Here is a 13,897-nt window from a genome sequence, read left to right as displayed (position 1 = left end):
CTGACATAGCACTGGGAAGGAGACTGCGCTCCTTTAAGCCTTCTCCTGTCCTCAGCTATGAAATAAAGGAAATATTTTCCTGATTGGAACACCTACTTTTTCCACACCCTCTCCTGAAGTCAGTAAAAGTGGCACCAGGAGTAAGCCTTGGACGACAGGATGCAGCAGGAATTGGGCAAGTTGAACCAAGTGGGTGGGTAGGGAAGAGGCAGGCAGCGGGCACTGAACAACCCATCCAGGAGGGAATTTCAGCCAGAAGGGCCTGGAGAGCAGCAGGAGGAAGGTGAGCAGGGACAGACTCCAGCAATTCCATTTTGTCCTGTTTTCCAAAGTTTGTCTCCCTTGTGTGAGGCATCTCTGCACGATGCTCCCTTCTTTCTCTTGCTAGATTAATACCCTCAGTCAAGGCAGGAAAAGCACAAAAATTCCAGCAATGCCATTTGTTGATAACACCAGAGAACCAAACTGGTGAGGAAAGCTCCTGAATCCCAGGAGTGGCAAGGCCTGACCATGGAAACCTGTTTTTAAAGGAATCATCAGCAGCTCAGCTGCCAGGGATGGAGATGACACAGAATTCCCAAAAAGGGAAGGCAGAGACGTTTATTCCGGCAATGCCGCTGCACCTCACCTGAGCACAAAGCGTTGGTGAAAGACACCCACCCCTCACGTGTATGGACACACCCACTAACCAGGAATCCCGGGAAAACCCTTGGATGGAGCAAACACTCCCTCTGCTGCAGATGAGGAGGGGCGGAGGGAAGCAGGGCCAGGGGAGGAAGAGGATTTGGGGAAGAAGATTTGGGGAATGCTGCCTCAGGCTGCTGCAGGGGCAGGGGGAGAGGGCAGCAGGACAGGCTGTGTTCCCTAAGGCCAAGACCCCTTGGATCCTGCACTAGGATCCCACCCTCCTGCAGCAGCTGGAGGCAGGAGGGATCAGGAGTGATCCATCCCCCCAGAGCCACTCCTGCCAGCAGAGGGAAAGCTTGGCTCGAGCACCAAAGGGTCACACAGCAAAAGGCCACATCCTCCTGCTCGCCACATCCCAGGCTGCTCCTGCTCTGCCCACCCACCCCTCCAAGGATTCAGTACAGTCTGTGCTCTGAGTGCTGCTGGCCTCAGGAGCAGCAGGAATCTCTCTCTCCTCTATGTCAGGATGTCGTGGGCTTGGTGCTCCACCAGCATCTCCATGCTCCGCACGTCCGTGCACCAGAACTCCAGGCGATCCTTCATCCCCTTGATCTGCAAGGCAAGGCCACAGGGACAGAGTGCCTCAGCTCCTGGGAATGCCCACAGGCTCCTTCTCACACCTGAGCGCTCAAACCATCCCTCAGAGCCCCATTCACTGAGAAAGGGAGATGCCCCATCCCTGGAAGTGTTCCAGGCCAGGCTGGATGGGGCTTGGAACAACCTGGTCTAGCGGAAGGTGTCCCTGCCCATGGATGGGCTTTAAGGTCCCTCCCAACCCAAACCATCCTGGGATTCTGGGATTAACAGCTTCTAGCAGCACATCAGTAAGGAAGAGTTAAACTGAAATGCACCAAAGCATTTCAGTCTGCAGCTGAAATTCCAGGCACTCATTTTGGGTTTGAAGGTAGACACCTTGCACAGTCTCCTTAAGTGTTACAAGGATGAACCTGAGAAGCTCAACAGCTCCATTATATCCTGGACTTCTTTCTTCCCAAGAGGAATGTGCCTCCTACATCCCCAAAACTCCCAGAGGTTGTTTCATGCATTTAGGAATGAGGCCTGGATCCTTCTGGAAAACACAGCCATGGATTCTGTGTTCCATGGTGTTTGCATGGCTTTCACAAGGGAGGTGTCAGCCCTGTCCTGTCCCACCTCCTGGAAGGTTTCTGGGTGAAACACCCCAGGGGCAAAGCCAAGCCCCCAAGGAGGCTCATTCCCAAGCCATGACTCATCCCAGGTCACCTCACCCAGCCCAGCTGGAGCTGGTGGCCATTACCTGCTGCAGGTCCAGCACCCGTGGCTGCACCCATGTCATGTGCACCCTCTTGTCCACTTCATCAATGCTGCCCTTCACCAGCCCCACTGAGAGCGCCTTCATCACCAGCAGCTCCACCTGGGAACACAGATAATCCTGGGAAATGACCCTGATCACCCCATTTTCCCCCTGAGTTGAATGTAACTTGGCATCTTCACATGAGATCCCCTCAGAATCCAGGGCAGCAGCTCTCACAGCTGTCCCCTTTCAGGTGACAGAACCTCAGCAAAGAGGAGTTCTCCATAAAACCTTTCCCTAAAACTGGACATTAGGGGGTTTTAGTTCTTTTTCCCCTAAAAAAACTAGAGTTATTTTCTTTTCTCTGAAATCCAAGGAAGAGCAAGGCATTTGGAAAAAGCCAGAAAGCCCCAATTGTCCCCAGCAGCAGGTGGGAGTTGGTCTCTTCTCCAAGGGAGCAAATGACAGGACAAAAGGAAATTGCACCAGGGGAGGTTCAGGTTGGACATCAGGAAAAATTTCTCCATGGGAAGGGCTGTCAGGCATTGGAAAGGGCTGCCCAGGGAGGTGTTGAAGTCCCCATCCCTGGAGGTGTCCAAGGAATGACTGGATGTGGCACTCAGTGCTCCAGGCACAGGTTGGGCTTGATGATCTCAGAGCTTTTTTCCAGCCTAAATGATTCTGGGATTCTGTGTGGTTCAGGTCTATCCAGGCACTCTCAGAGCTCCAGAACCTGGACATTACCAAGGGTGTCTAACCCCAAGCTCACCTCGTTGACGGTGACTTTGGCACTCTTGGCAATCTCCTCGAAGGTGAGCTGGCGGTGGTTGGCCGGGCGGGTGAAAGTCATCTGGATCCAGGGAAAAAAACAAAAAAAAAACCAACCCCCAGAGGGCTTTAGGGATTCCCACAGCTCACAGAGCCTCCCTCAAACTGCCCTGCCAAGTCTCACTTGGCACTGGCAACTGCATTTCTTATGTTTAATCAAAATAAGTCAAGCAAGAATGTTTTACATTAGCATGGTGACAACAGAGCCTTCCAGTGACAGGAAGGGACTGTTTCAGGCTATCCATCAGGGAAAGGACCCTCAGACCTTGGGAAACAAAAATGTTGAACTCTGTTCTAGAAGTCTTTTTTTATCCTGGAACATACTGCAGACACCATCCCTGAAGGATTGCTCTCCCCCTCCTCCATACCACAGAATGAACATCTTCCACTATGCCAGGCTGCTTCAAGCCCTGTCCAACCTGGCTTTGGACACTTCCAGGGATGGGGCAGGCACAGCTTCTCTGGGCACCTGTGCCAGCGTCTCAGCACCCCCACAGGGAAGAATTTCTTCCCAATATCCCACCTAACCTTCTGTCAGAGCAGCCATTCCCCCTTGTCCTGGCACTCCACACAAGAGCCCCCCTGGAATTAGGGACAAGCAGCCCAGCACGAGGTGTTTTCCCTCATGGCACCTGCTTGTGGCTCCATCTACAGGTCAAATCCACACTGAACTTCCTGTATCCAGGAGTTCCTGCGGGTGGGTGACCAGACACACTGAGCACATCCCAGCTCACCTCCATGAGACACAACAGCTGGATCTTCTGCAGCAGGAGCGCTTCATTGGCAGCCAGGTCAGGCTGTGAGGGGAGAAAAGGCACCAAATCAGGTCAGGATTACATTTTCTCCTCATCCTGGCACAGAACAGCGTTACATACAGGAATAAATCCCTGAGAGGGTTCATTTAAGAGGAAGGAGGCCACCACAGCCCACCCACCAGCCAGGAATGGTTGCAGAAAACAATCCAAGTGCCAGTGACCTCACAAATCCACTGCTAAGCCAGTGATTCCTGCTGTAGCCAGTGCAAGTAACATTCAACATCACTGTTTCCCCCCACAGTTCCCAGAACAGGAGTGAAAACCACTGTTTTCCACTGGAAGCACTCCAGAGGGAAGCCAAAAGAAAACTAATTATGTGTATCGAGATGGAATAACCACTCCTAGGCTCTGACCAGAACTGTACCAGTGCTCCAGAGCCAGGAATGAGGCAAAGCTGATTAAGAAAAAGCCCACAGACTCCAAGTGTCAGGGGGAACTCCCAAGCCTGGGCCTTGAGCAGTCCCAGAGCCCTCACCTGCTGCCCCCAGGCCGACTTGAGGGCCTGGAAGGTCTCCACGTTGCCGCTGTTGAAGGCGAAGAGGGTGTCAATGAGCCACTGCCGGTCTGTGCTGCGCAGGGACTCCAGCACGGGGTGCATCAGCTGCAGGGACAGGCAGGGGGCTGTCAGCAGGGGAACACCAGCTCCTGGGGCTCCAGGGATGAAGGGATGTGGCACCACTCACCAGCTCCCCAAAGTTGTAGACGCCTTCTCCCAGCAGCCCGGCCAGCCCCAGGGTGAAGGCTCTCTCCTGCTGCTCTGATACTGGGGGAAAAAAAAAAAACAAACCAAAAATAATTTGGATGAAAAAAATACCCAGACCAAAACCATTACAGATAAAAAAAATACCCTAATAAAAAATAATTGGGATGGGAAAAAAGCAAAGCTAAAAATAATTTGGATAAAGCACCACTTAAAGCTCCATTGAGCCCTCCCTCACCTACATTAAACTATTCCCAGCCCTCATCTTCCTCCACACCATCTGAAATTCAGGAGCCTGCAGCAACCACAGCACAAAAGGGTTCCTTTCTGAATCTAGAGTGAAGATTTTTGGGAATTGGAACAACCTTGTCCTTCTGGCAGGAGCATTCTCCCTTTCCCCCCAGTGCAACCCAGGAGCAGCTCCTTGGGGGTCACTCCTCAGTTCAGCCACACCTCAGATCCAGCACAGCACAGCCAAAACGACACGGAGGGAAAACCTCAGCCAGGGCACTTATCTGGGCTGGAGGGATGAGGCAGAGCGTGGAAGGTGGGATTTCCCCTGGGGAGGAGTTACCTGGCAGGTCCTTGACCTCGATGCAGCCCAGGAAGCGCAGTGCATCCTTGTAGTAGGCGGCGTGGTTGCCCACAGTCTGGTAGTACTTGCTGGAGAGGTCGTAGAAGCGGCTGTGCACTGATGTCACCCCAGGGAGGGTGTTCAGCATCTCCTCCACCTCCTCAATGGTCTCCTGGGAAGGACAAGACCTGCCTCTTACAGCTCCCAGCTCTGAGGATGGCAGCCTTCCTGAGGGATCCCAGGTGACATCCCAGGCAAAGCCACTGTGGCTCCCACACCCTTCCCTGTGGGGGTGCTGAGGCCCTGGCACAGGGTGCCCAGAAGGCTGCGGCTGCTCCACCCCTGGAAGTGTCCAATGCCAGGGTGGAGCAACCTGGGATAGTGGAAGGTGTCCCTGCCAATGACTGGGTGATCTTCAAGGTCCTTTCCAACCCAAACCCATCCCTCAGCACTTGCTCTAAGAGAACCAAAGCTGCCTCGTGTTGCTATAATATTTTCTGAAAAATCCCTTTGCCAGGATTTTTCTCCTGAGAAGCTGAAAAGCCTCAGAGGAAAAGAAAAACAATAATTATCTACTGCTGTGGAATGCAACAGGTGCATCTTTGATTGGGCCATGTTGGTTGTTTCTAATTAATGGCCAATCACAGTCAGCTGGCTCTGACTCTCTGAAAGTCACGAGCTTTTGTTATTCATTCTTTTCTATTCCTTTCAAGCCTTCTAATGAAATCCTTTCTTCTATGCTTTTAATATAGTTCTAATATATCATTTTCTTTTAACATAATATATATAATAAAATAATAAATCAGCCTTCTGAAACATGGAGTCAAGATTCTCGTCTCTTCCCTTGTCCTAGGACCCCTACAAACACAACCACAGCCCTGCCTGAAAAACACCATTTGGGTTTAAAAGATGGTTTTAAAACCAGCCAAGGATGACAAACCCCATGTGCTTCGCTCAGGCAACAACACCACAGGTCACCATGAGCAGCTCCCATGTCCTGGTGAGCTCAAAAGCCCCTCAGGGCCAGGAGCTGGGATAACCAAGGAATGTCACAGCACCCCAAAACTCCCTATCCCAGGCCGCCCCTCACCTTGGTGACCTGCAGGTCCCCGATGTTGAGCTTGAGGGCCCCGATGGCTGTTTTGCACAGGATCACGGCCTCATCGCTGCTCTTCACCTGCAGGGACACAGGGACCTGTTCAGTGTCACCTGCAGCCAGGTGTGCTCCACGGGCTGGGTAAATGTCACTTGTGACCATATTCCTGCATTCAAATCCCCGTGGAAAGGTGCTGCTCTCCAGCACAGGTGACACACACGCCAGTGACTCTTGGCCTGCTCGGAGGCAAAACTCAGCAAGAGCAACTTCCAACATACCTTTTCCCGGGTCTTCTCCAGAAAAGTCAGGGCCACATTGGGATCTGGAGTAGAGAGAAAAACAGATTTAAATGAGGAGCTCTCATGGAGCTAAACCTCACCTACCAAGCCACCTTTGACAGGATTCCTGATGGCTGGGATATGGGCTTTCCATGGTGTACCCTCAGCCTGCAGCAGTTGCTGCCAGGTAAGCTGGGCTTTTCCTCACCAACCACCTCTCCAGGGAAGCCGTGGACTTCCTACTCCAGGAATCAACAACAACTTAAGTTTTCTAAGCCAGCACTTTCCCTTCCCAACACAGCAGAAGCACAACAACTTCCCATCCAAGACTGACCCATCCCTGGCCACCTTCCAGAGGTCACAACAGGACAGGGAAGAGGAGAGGACACGCACCTGTCATCTGCCGGACCACGTGCAGGATAATCTCTACCAGGGACAGAGGGTTCACCCTGCAGAGAGCAGCTCAGAGTCAGCACCTCCCCAAGTGGCGCCCCAAGCCCCCCAGGTGACCCCCAAGCCCCCCCAGGTGACTCCCAGTGACTCACCTGTGCTCAAACTCGCTGATGAAGTTCTCGTAGAGCTGCGGGGACAAGGACAAGGACACTCAGTACTTGGCAAAGGACAAGGCAAAGGACACCCCAGTTCAGAGCTCCTCACCATTATTTCCTCTCTATTCCAGCTCATTTGAACATTCCTGGAAGTGCTGGACAGGGCTGCGAGCCAACTGGGCTAGTGGAAGGTGTCCCTTCCAAGGAGGGTGGAACATCATGATCCTCGAGGTCTCTTCCAACCCTCACCATTCAAATCCCTCAATCCTATGATTTTTCCAGAAAATCGGGCATCCCATACAGAAGTTCCAGCACTGCTCAGAACCCAGAACTGCTCATTTTATCTAATTCTATCCCCACAAGCTTCTTTCAATGACCACTCATCCTGCAATTGCAAACCTCTTGCTAAAATATGTAACGAAAAAAAAATCTCCCTACAGCTCCCAAAAATAAAAATTTTAGGTGAGTGAGGTAAAGAATCACTTTGAAGCTTCTGAACCCGAGATGTTTAACTTCAGTAGAATTCCCACACAGTCACCAGTGCAAGCACCCCAAGAGCCGAACCCACCTAAGTCAGTAACTCTCCAAGAGAATTAGGAAAGAGAGAAGCCGCAGGCTGAGTTTTTCCTGGTACAAAAAGCCAGGAAAGCCGGGAAGAGTCCGCTCACCTTGATGAGCCCATCTCCCTGGGCGAAGCAGGGGTCCTGCACGAAGTCCAGCACCTGCAGAGTGAGCTGGTGCCACAGCCTGGGGACACAGAACAGCCCCGTTAGCCCAAGGCCGCCGAACCGAGCCACAACCCGGGCCGTGCCGAGCCGGGACTGACGAGGGCGCGGACCGGGGGCGAACCGGGGGCTGGGACCCCCTGGCAGGGGCAAACCCCGCCGGAGTCACCTCCCGGGCGGCTAAAGGGACGCGGGCCCAGCCGGGCCTCTCAGCCGAAGGGAGGAGGGCAGCGGGACCCGGGACGGGCGATCCCCCCGCACCCCGTCCCCGCTCACTTCTTGTTGTAGAGCTCCTCGAGGCGGTGCCACACGGCGGCCTGGCCCGGCCCCGCGCTCTGGCTCTGCTGCAGGAAGCCCGGCACGTCCTTCATGGCGGCGGCAGCGGCGGGGCCCGGACGGGGCCGGGGCCGGGGCCGGGTCGGGGCCGGACGGGAGCGGAGCGAGGAGGCCGCGCCGTCCCCGCGGTGCGCACTCACTTCCGGCCGCGCGGGGCCCGCCGGGTACCGTAACGCCCCGCGCCCGCCGCCGCCGCGCACTCGCTCCGCGCCGCTCCCGCCGCGCCCCGCGGTCGCCACGGCAACGCCGCCCCGCCGCCGACCCCCGGGCCTTTCCCCGCCGCCTCTCCCCGCGCCCGCCCCGCCGGAACCACCCCGGGCGGGGTGAGCGGCGGCGGGCGGCGGGAGCGCGGGCGCGCGTGCTCGCGGCAGTGCGGTAGCGGCGATGGAGCGCGGGGCGCGGGCGCTGCTGGCGGCCGGTGAGCGCCGGGGCCGGGGGGAACCCCGGGAGCCCCGGGCCGCCCCCAGCACCGCTCTGCTCTCTTGCAGCATGGAGGCGCTTGTGGGAGCGCGGGCCCTGCCATGGCGGCAGCGCGGCACGGGCCGCCCAGTGCGGCGGGCACGGGAAGGGGCCGGCCGGCGGCGGAGCCGGGAGGTAGGTGGGCAATGCCCGGCTGGGGGCTGGAGCATCCCTGCGGGAACGGGAGCACGGGAATCAGTGCTAAGATGGGATTTGCTCCCGTGATGGAGGGTGTCCCGTCCCCGTCTAAGCAGGGACATCACTGGGAACCAGGGCTGGCCTGGGAGCCCGGAGATCCCAGGGATCTGCCAGGGAAAGCTCAGTGGTTTTCCAAGAATGTGAGTTCAGCTCCCCGGGAACCCGGTCTGACAGGGCAGAGCCGTATTGTGACAGCAGAGAAAAGCAGTGCGGTGTCACATCCCTGGCAAGGCGCTGTGAAAGCAGGGTAAGGCAGAGCCACATCCCTGTGACAGCACGGAAAGGCAGCGCACGGCACCTCCCTTAGGAAGTCAGTGTCACACATCCCAGGGAAGGCAGTGTTACATCCTTTGGAAGGCAGAGCCACGTCCCTGTGACAGCAGGCTAAGGCAGTGCAGTGTCACATCCCTGGGAAAGCAATGTCATGTCCCTGGAAAGGAACAGTCACATCCCAAGGCAGGCAGAGCTGACCACCCTGGGGCCTGGAAACACTTCCAGCTCTGTCCTTGCTCCTCAGGCTTGCCAAGCTTTCCTGGCTCTCCCCATGCCTGCTCTGGACTGTGCACAATGCCCTGCTCCAGCAGCACTAATTTTCTGGGAGAAGCTGTTCCCTGCTGCTAATGACTGTTCCCAGATGATAATGACTGTTCCCAGCCCAGCTGGGCACAGGGCTGTGATTCCTTTGGACAAGGACACACGGAGCCCAAGGGGGGAATGGGGACTGGACAGTGTCTGTGCTCACCTGGGCAGGGTGACACATCACACCCTGAGAGAAACTTGTTGATCTCAGGACACAGCAGGGTCTCCTGGATCCCAGAGAAGTGTAAATCAACACTGAGACTGGTGATTCCCTGTGGGTCCAGCCTTGTGTCCATCCCTATCCAAAAAAAAACCCTCGCAGGAATATTGGTGATTTGGTATTTTAGATCCACATAAGGAGTTGCTGAGGGATGTATCTGCTCCAGGGTTTGGATCTAACAGCCAGGCTTTCTCCTAGTGAAGCCCAAGCACAATCCTGCCCAGAGAAGAGCTTTCTGTGGAATTTTGGGGTGATTTTCTCCCCCCTGAGCCAAAGTCACTCTCAGTGCTATGCTTCCCCCTGTGCCAAGCAGGATCCAAGGCTCCAGGCCCTTCTGTGTGAGTGCAGCTGCCAGAGCCATTTTGGGCAGGTGGGGAGGTGACAAGGGGAAGGAGAAGCTCACCTTGAAGGACGTGGCCGAGCTGCTCCGGAAGAAGGAATGTCAGCGCGTGGTGGTGATGGCCGGCGCCGGGATCAGCACGCCCAGCGGCATCCCGGACTTCAGGTGAGGCCTCTGTGTCCTTGGAGAGCTGAGGTCTTGTCCATGGAAAGGGTGATTAAACATTGGATGGGGCTGCCCAGGGAGGTGCTGGAGTCACCATCCCTGGAGGTGTGTGAGGAACGATGGGATGTGACACTCATGTGGATATGGCACGCATGCTCTTGTTGACAAGGTGATGATGCACCACAGGCTGGACAGGTTGATGCTCTTGGAGGTCTCTTCCAACCTCATTGATCCTGGGATTCTGTCTCCAGCCCAGGTCCCACTGCAGCCCCTCTCAGCTGCCCCCTGTCCCTGCAGGTCCCCCGGGAGCGGCCTGTACAGCAACCTGGAGCAGTATGACATCCCCTACCCCGAGGCCATCTTTGAGCTGGGGTATTTCTTTGTCAACCCCAAGCCCTTCTTCATCCTGGCCAAGGAGCTCTATCCTGGAAACTACCGTCCCAATTCCGCCCACTATTTCCTCCGGCTGCTGCACGACAAGGGGCTGCTCCTGCGCCTCTACACCCAGAACATTGACGGGCTGGAGAGAGGTGAGCTCCCTCTTCCCAGCTTCAGCAGCAGCACCAGGAGCTGAGGGGAGAAGCAGGACTGGGGAGATGCACAGAGGGAGGCTCTGGCTCAGTCCTTTCCCACACACTGTATTCCAGTGGCTGGGATCCCTCCTGACAGGCTGGTGGAAGCCCATGGCACCTTTGCCACTGCCACCTGTACGGTGTGTCAGAGGAACTTCCCCGGAGAGGACTTCAGGGTGAGTGGACCCAGCTGGGCATCAACACAATTAACACAAGGAGGCATTAATTATTACAGCAATGGCAGGTCCAAACCCGTTCTTTTGCCCTCGAGGACAAGAGGTTTGTGGAGGGGACCAGATTTGGGGTTGGCTGTCACTCTGAGGACAGGTGGTGGCTCTGAAGCCCTGTGTCAGGCAGGTTTGGGGTCTCTCCTTTCAGGGGGTCAGGCTCCCTGTGACAGGCAATTTTGGGGTCTGTCCTTTCAGGGAGATGTCATGGGGGACAGGATCCCTCGCTGCCCTGTCTGCACCGGAGTTGTCAAGCCTGACATCGTGTTCTTTGGCGAGCAGCTCCCACAGCGCTTCCTCCTGCACCTCGCAGACTTCCCCATGGCAGACCTGCTCTTCGTCATCGGGACATCCCTGGAGGTCTGGCAATAAGGGAAACCCCTGGGAAAAACTCACATGGAAAACAGGGCCTGAAGGGACTCCAGAGGGGAGAGAGGGCTTAGAGAAGGCGAGAAAATGGGTTAGGGAGGTGAAATTTGAGGTGGAGGATAAGAAATAGGGTGGAGGTGCTCTGAGAGACCCTCTGAAAACCAGGTGACACCTGGAGAACTGAGGAAAGGCCACCAGGTAACTGGTGACACTGTGACCTGTTCAGAGCCAGGGTGGCTGAGCAGTTCCAAGCTCAGAGTACGGGGAACAGGTGCCCCTGGCAGGGTGACTGTCCCTGTGTCCCCCCCCAGGTGGAGCCCTTTGCCAGCCTGGCCGGGGCCGTGCGCAGCTCCGTGCCGCGGGTGCTCATCAACCGGGAGCTGGTGGGGCCCTTTGCGTGGCAGCAGCGCCACAACGACGTGGCCCAGCTCGGGGACGTGGTCAGCGGCATCGAGAGGCTGGTGGAGCTGCTGGGCTGGAACGAGGAGATGCAAACGCTGATGCAGAAGGAGAAAGAGAAGGTGGGAAGAGGCTCAGACCCCCAGCTCCCCCCCTCAGCCCCTGTGTTCCCTGTGCTGGAATTTTGCACAGGAGTGGGTTTGTGCTTGCTGGGGTCACATTGCACAGAAAAGTGCAAAAGAAGCTCCATTCCAACCCAAACCTGAGTGCTGTTTCACAACCAGTGTGCCAGGGCAGAGCCCTGTGGGCTGAATGTGTCTGTGGGAAGACATGGATCTGCCAGTCCCAGATGAGTTAGGAACATGGAAAAGGACAGGATTTGGGCTGAAAACAGTGACCCTCTCAGGGACTGAGAAGCTTCCAGTTACATCACCTGGTGTGTGATTTGTTCTCAGACAAACCCTGTCGCTGTAGCTGGAGGTGCAGATTCCAGGGGTGGGAGTAACCAGACAGGAACTGCCCTTGGCCAGCAGTGCTGGGCTGTGAGGCAGCAGAGCCTCAACACTCAACTGGCATGTTCCACAAGGGAGCACTTCCCTCAGCTCTGAAGGGCTGGAAACTCTCACTTCTACAGTCCCTGCATGGCTGTGCTTCCACTTCCAGAGGTTCCTCTGGAGCAATAAGTGTGGGAGAAAGGCAAAGGAGGCTCCATTGTGCTGAGACCCAAACAATACTACTGTGGCTGGACAGGGAGTGGGGTTCCAGCTCCTGTTCCACTTGGCAGTGATGAATCCTTAAATCGACTTTTTTTCCCCACCATTCTCACATCTGTAACCTTCTGGGATCTTCAGGAGTGAGAAATTGCAGGGGAACAAGTTCGTAATTACTTGGAGCTCGGTGCTGATGTTAATTACATTCCTTTAGACCACTGGGAGGTTTTTTCCACATTTGACATCAAACACAGATGGTGTTTTTTAGGCATACATTGTCCAAACGTGACTTCATAAAATCTGGCTTCAAGATTCCAATTGTAACATCCAGGTTGTTCTTACTTCCCTCAGGATATGCAGCAGGAATGAGCAGGAATTCTTAGCCTTTTTGCCAAGTTTTTCATTTTTCAGTACCAACATTCTGGGGACCAGCCAACCCTTGGCTTGATGCTTGCACTGCTCTGAATCCCTGAGGGATAATGCTGATGCAACAGTGATGGAGGAAAACCAGTTGCTTGGAGCAACATGGACTAGTACAAAGTGTCCCTGTCCATGGCCAGGAGTGGGACTCTATGAGCTTTAAGGTCCCTTGCAGGCCAAACCATCCTGGGATTCCAGGATTCTGTGGGGATGGTGCTGAGGCTGGAATGTTGGATTCTCCCTGGCAAGCACTGTGGTCTCTGTTTCCAGCTGGATGCCAAGGACAAGTAGGAGGGTGCTCCTGTCACCCCTCAGCACATCACTTGAGGATCTCCAGCCATGAGTGTCACCAGCAAGTGTCCAAGGGCCTGGGGGCTCATGCCAGCACACCCAATGAGCTCTGTGGCTGCAGTTGGCTGTTTGGATCTCCCTCCTTCCAAGCCATCCATGCCAGAGCCCCTCAGAGGCCCTGGTTTCATGGAGCAGGAGCTGGAATGCCATGCAGGTCAGGCCAGGACAGCCTGGAGAGTGTTTTCCAGCTCCCACTGGGCTGAGCATCCAGTTCCTGTCACAGCTCCTCCCCAGCCACTGTTCCCTTGGCTGTGATCCTCAGCTGCTGCAGGCTGTGTTTAGTCTTCCATAAAATCTCTGCTAATCAAGGGACAAGCCAGGGGCGGGGGGGGGGGGGGGGGGGCTGCCTCCCCATTCCAGATCAAGCTGCTGGGGAATTTTTGAATCACTGGAGTGTTAATTATTTAATAATAAAGAGATAATTCATTTCTGGATGTCACCTGAGGGGTTTTCTGTAAAGTCACATCTGTCCCCACCGCTGTTTCTTTCACCTGCTTTTTGGTACCTTTTTTCCTCTCACACAAGTGCCTTTCCCTGCTGTGGATGCCATCCTGGGGGGTGGCAGTGTTACAGGGCTGCAGCCACGTCCTGCTCTGTCCCACACCTGCCACAACACAATGCAGAGCCTTGTGGCACATCCATAATGGAAATGGTGGGGACTTAGTTTTTAACCATCCCCTGCTGCCTCCAACACAGAGTTCCATGATTCTACAAACACCTCCTCCCAAAACACCCAGTGCCAAGCTCAGCCCTTGCTCCAGGGCATGCCAGGCCAGGCTTGACAGCTGTTCTTAGGGATTTAAGCACTCTAGAAAATTGAAACAATATCAGAAGCAGCTGTGTTAAAAACACCAAACCCCCCCTTTTCCTCTTGCACCTAAAGCTTGGGAAAGCTACAGCTGGGAAGGGATCAGGGTCTGTGCCTGCACACAGAAGGGCTGGGGAGGAAGGAGTGGGGGGGTTTGCTAGTTAAAAAAAAAAAAAAGAGAAACATACAATTGGCCTAAAAGCTCACACTGTGACATAGC

At 55.1% G+C, this 13,897-nt stretch overlaps 2 protein-coding genes across 6 annotated transcripts; one reads left to right on the top strand and one right to left on the bottom strand.

Moving 5' to 3' along the window:
- Positions 1 to 574: 574 nt before the first annotated feature.
- Positions 575 to 8,032, bottom strand: PSMD13 (proteasome 26S subunit, non-ATPase 13). Its single transcript, XM_071428146.1, has 13 exons — positions 7,801 to 8,032; positions 7,468 to 7,546; positions 6,797 to 6,831; positions 6,645 to 6,700; positions 6,252 to 6,295; positions 5,968 to 6,054; positions 4,878 to 5,049; positions 4,287 to 4,366; positions 4,079 to 4,204; positions 3,523 to 3,585; positions 2,730 to 2,810; positions 1,964 to 2,080; positions 575 to 1,239 (listed from the first exon to the last, which is right to left on the bottom strand). The coding sequence occupies exons 1-13, from the start codon at positions 7,893 to 7,895 to the stop codon at positions 1,144 to 1,146; spliced, it is 1,131 nt and encodes a 376-aa protein (XP_071284247.1). The 5' UTR covers positions 7,896 to 8,032; the 3' UTR covers positions 575 to 1,143.
- A 14-nt stretch (positions 8,033 to 8,046) lies between these two features.
- SIRT3 (sirtuin 3) lies at positions 8,047 to 13,303 on the top strand. 5 transcript variants are annotated; one of them, XM_071428150.1, is made up of 8 exons: positions 8,047 to 8,183; positions 8,349 to 8,454; positions 9,630 to 9,821; positions 10,119 to 10,351; positions 10,469 to 10,569; positions 10,819 to 10,980; positions 11,301 to 11,510; positions 12,789 to 13,303. In XM_071428150.1, the coding sequence occupies exons 3-8, from the start codon at positions 9,775 to 9,777 to the stop codon at positions 12,807 to 12,809; spliced, it is 774 nt and encodes a 257-aa protein (XP_071284251.1). In that variant the 5' UTR covers positions 8,047 to 8,183; positions 8,349 to 8,454; positions 9,630 to 9,774; the 3' UTR covers positions 12,810 to 13,303. The 5 variants fall into 5 exon arrangements, with proteins under 5 accessions (XP_071284251.1, XP_071284248.1, XP_071284249.1 ...); XM_071428147.1 differs by having other exon boundaries at positions 8,050 to 8,278; XM_071428148.1 differs by lacking the exon at positions 12,789 to 13,303 and adding an exon at positions 12,450 to 12,714 and having other exon boundaries at positions 8,050 to 8,278.
- The last annotated feature ends 594 nt before the right edge of the window (positions 13,304 to 13,897 follow it).

The sequence above is a fragment of the Agelaius tricolor genome, unplaced genomic scaffold, assembly GCF_023055355.1.
Source record: "Agelaius tricolor isolate 1412-34295 unplaced genomic scaffold, bAgeTri1.0.p SCAF_5, whole genome shotgun sequence".
NCBI lineage: Eukaryota > Metazoa > Chordata > Aves > Passeriformes > Icteridae > Agelaius > Agelaius tricolor.
This window is presented reverse-complemented; position numbering and strand designations above follow the sequence as displayed.

What these genes read in the sequence shown, in the direction of transcription:
- SIRT3 (XM_071428147.1), top strand. Translation starts at nt 8,245, where the DNA reads ATGGAGCGCGGGGCGCGGGCGCTGCTGGCGGCCG. An exon ending in CATTGACGGGCTGGAGAGAG is followed by an intron (nt 10,352 to 10,468) that starts GTGAGCTCCCTC and finishes ACTGTATTCCAG; the next exon opens with TGGCTGGGATCCCTCCTGAC. An exon ending in TCCCCGGAGAGGACTTCAGG is followed by an intron (nt 10,570 to 10,818) that starts GTGAGTGGACCC and finishes CTGTCCTTTCAG; the next exon opens with GGAGATGTCATGGGGGACAG.
- PSMD13 (XM_071428146.1), bottom strand. Translation starts at nt 7,895, where the DNA reads ATGAAGGACGTGCCGGGCTTCCTGCAGCAGAGCCAGAGCGCGGGGCCG. An exon ending in CGTGGTCCGGCAGATGACAG is followed by an intron (nt 6,296 to 6,644) that starts GTGCGTGTCCTC and finishes TCTCTACTCCAG; the next exon opens with ATCCCAATGTGGCCCTGACT. An exon ending in CGAGGTCAAGGACCTGCCAG is followed by an intron (nt 4,367 to 4,877) that starts GTAACTCCTCCC and finishes TTTTTCCCCCAG; the next exon opens with TATCAGAGCAGCAGGAGAGA.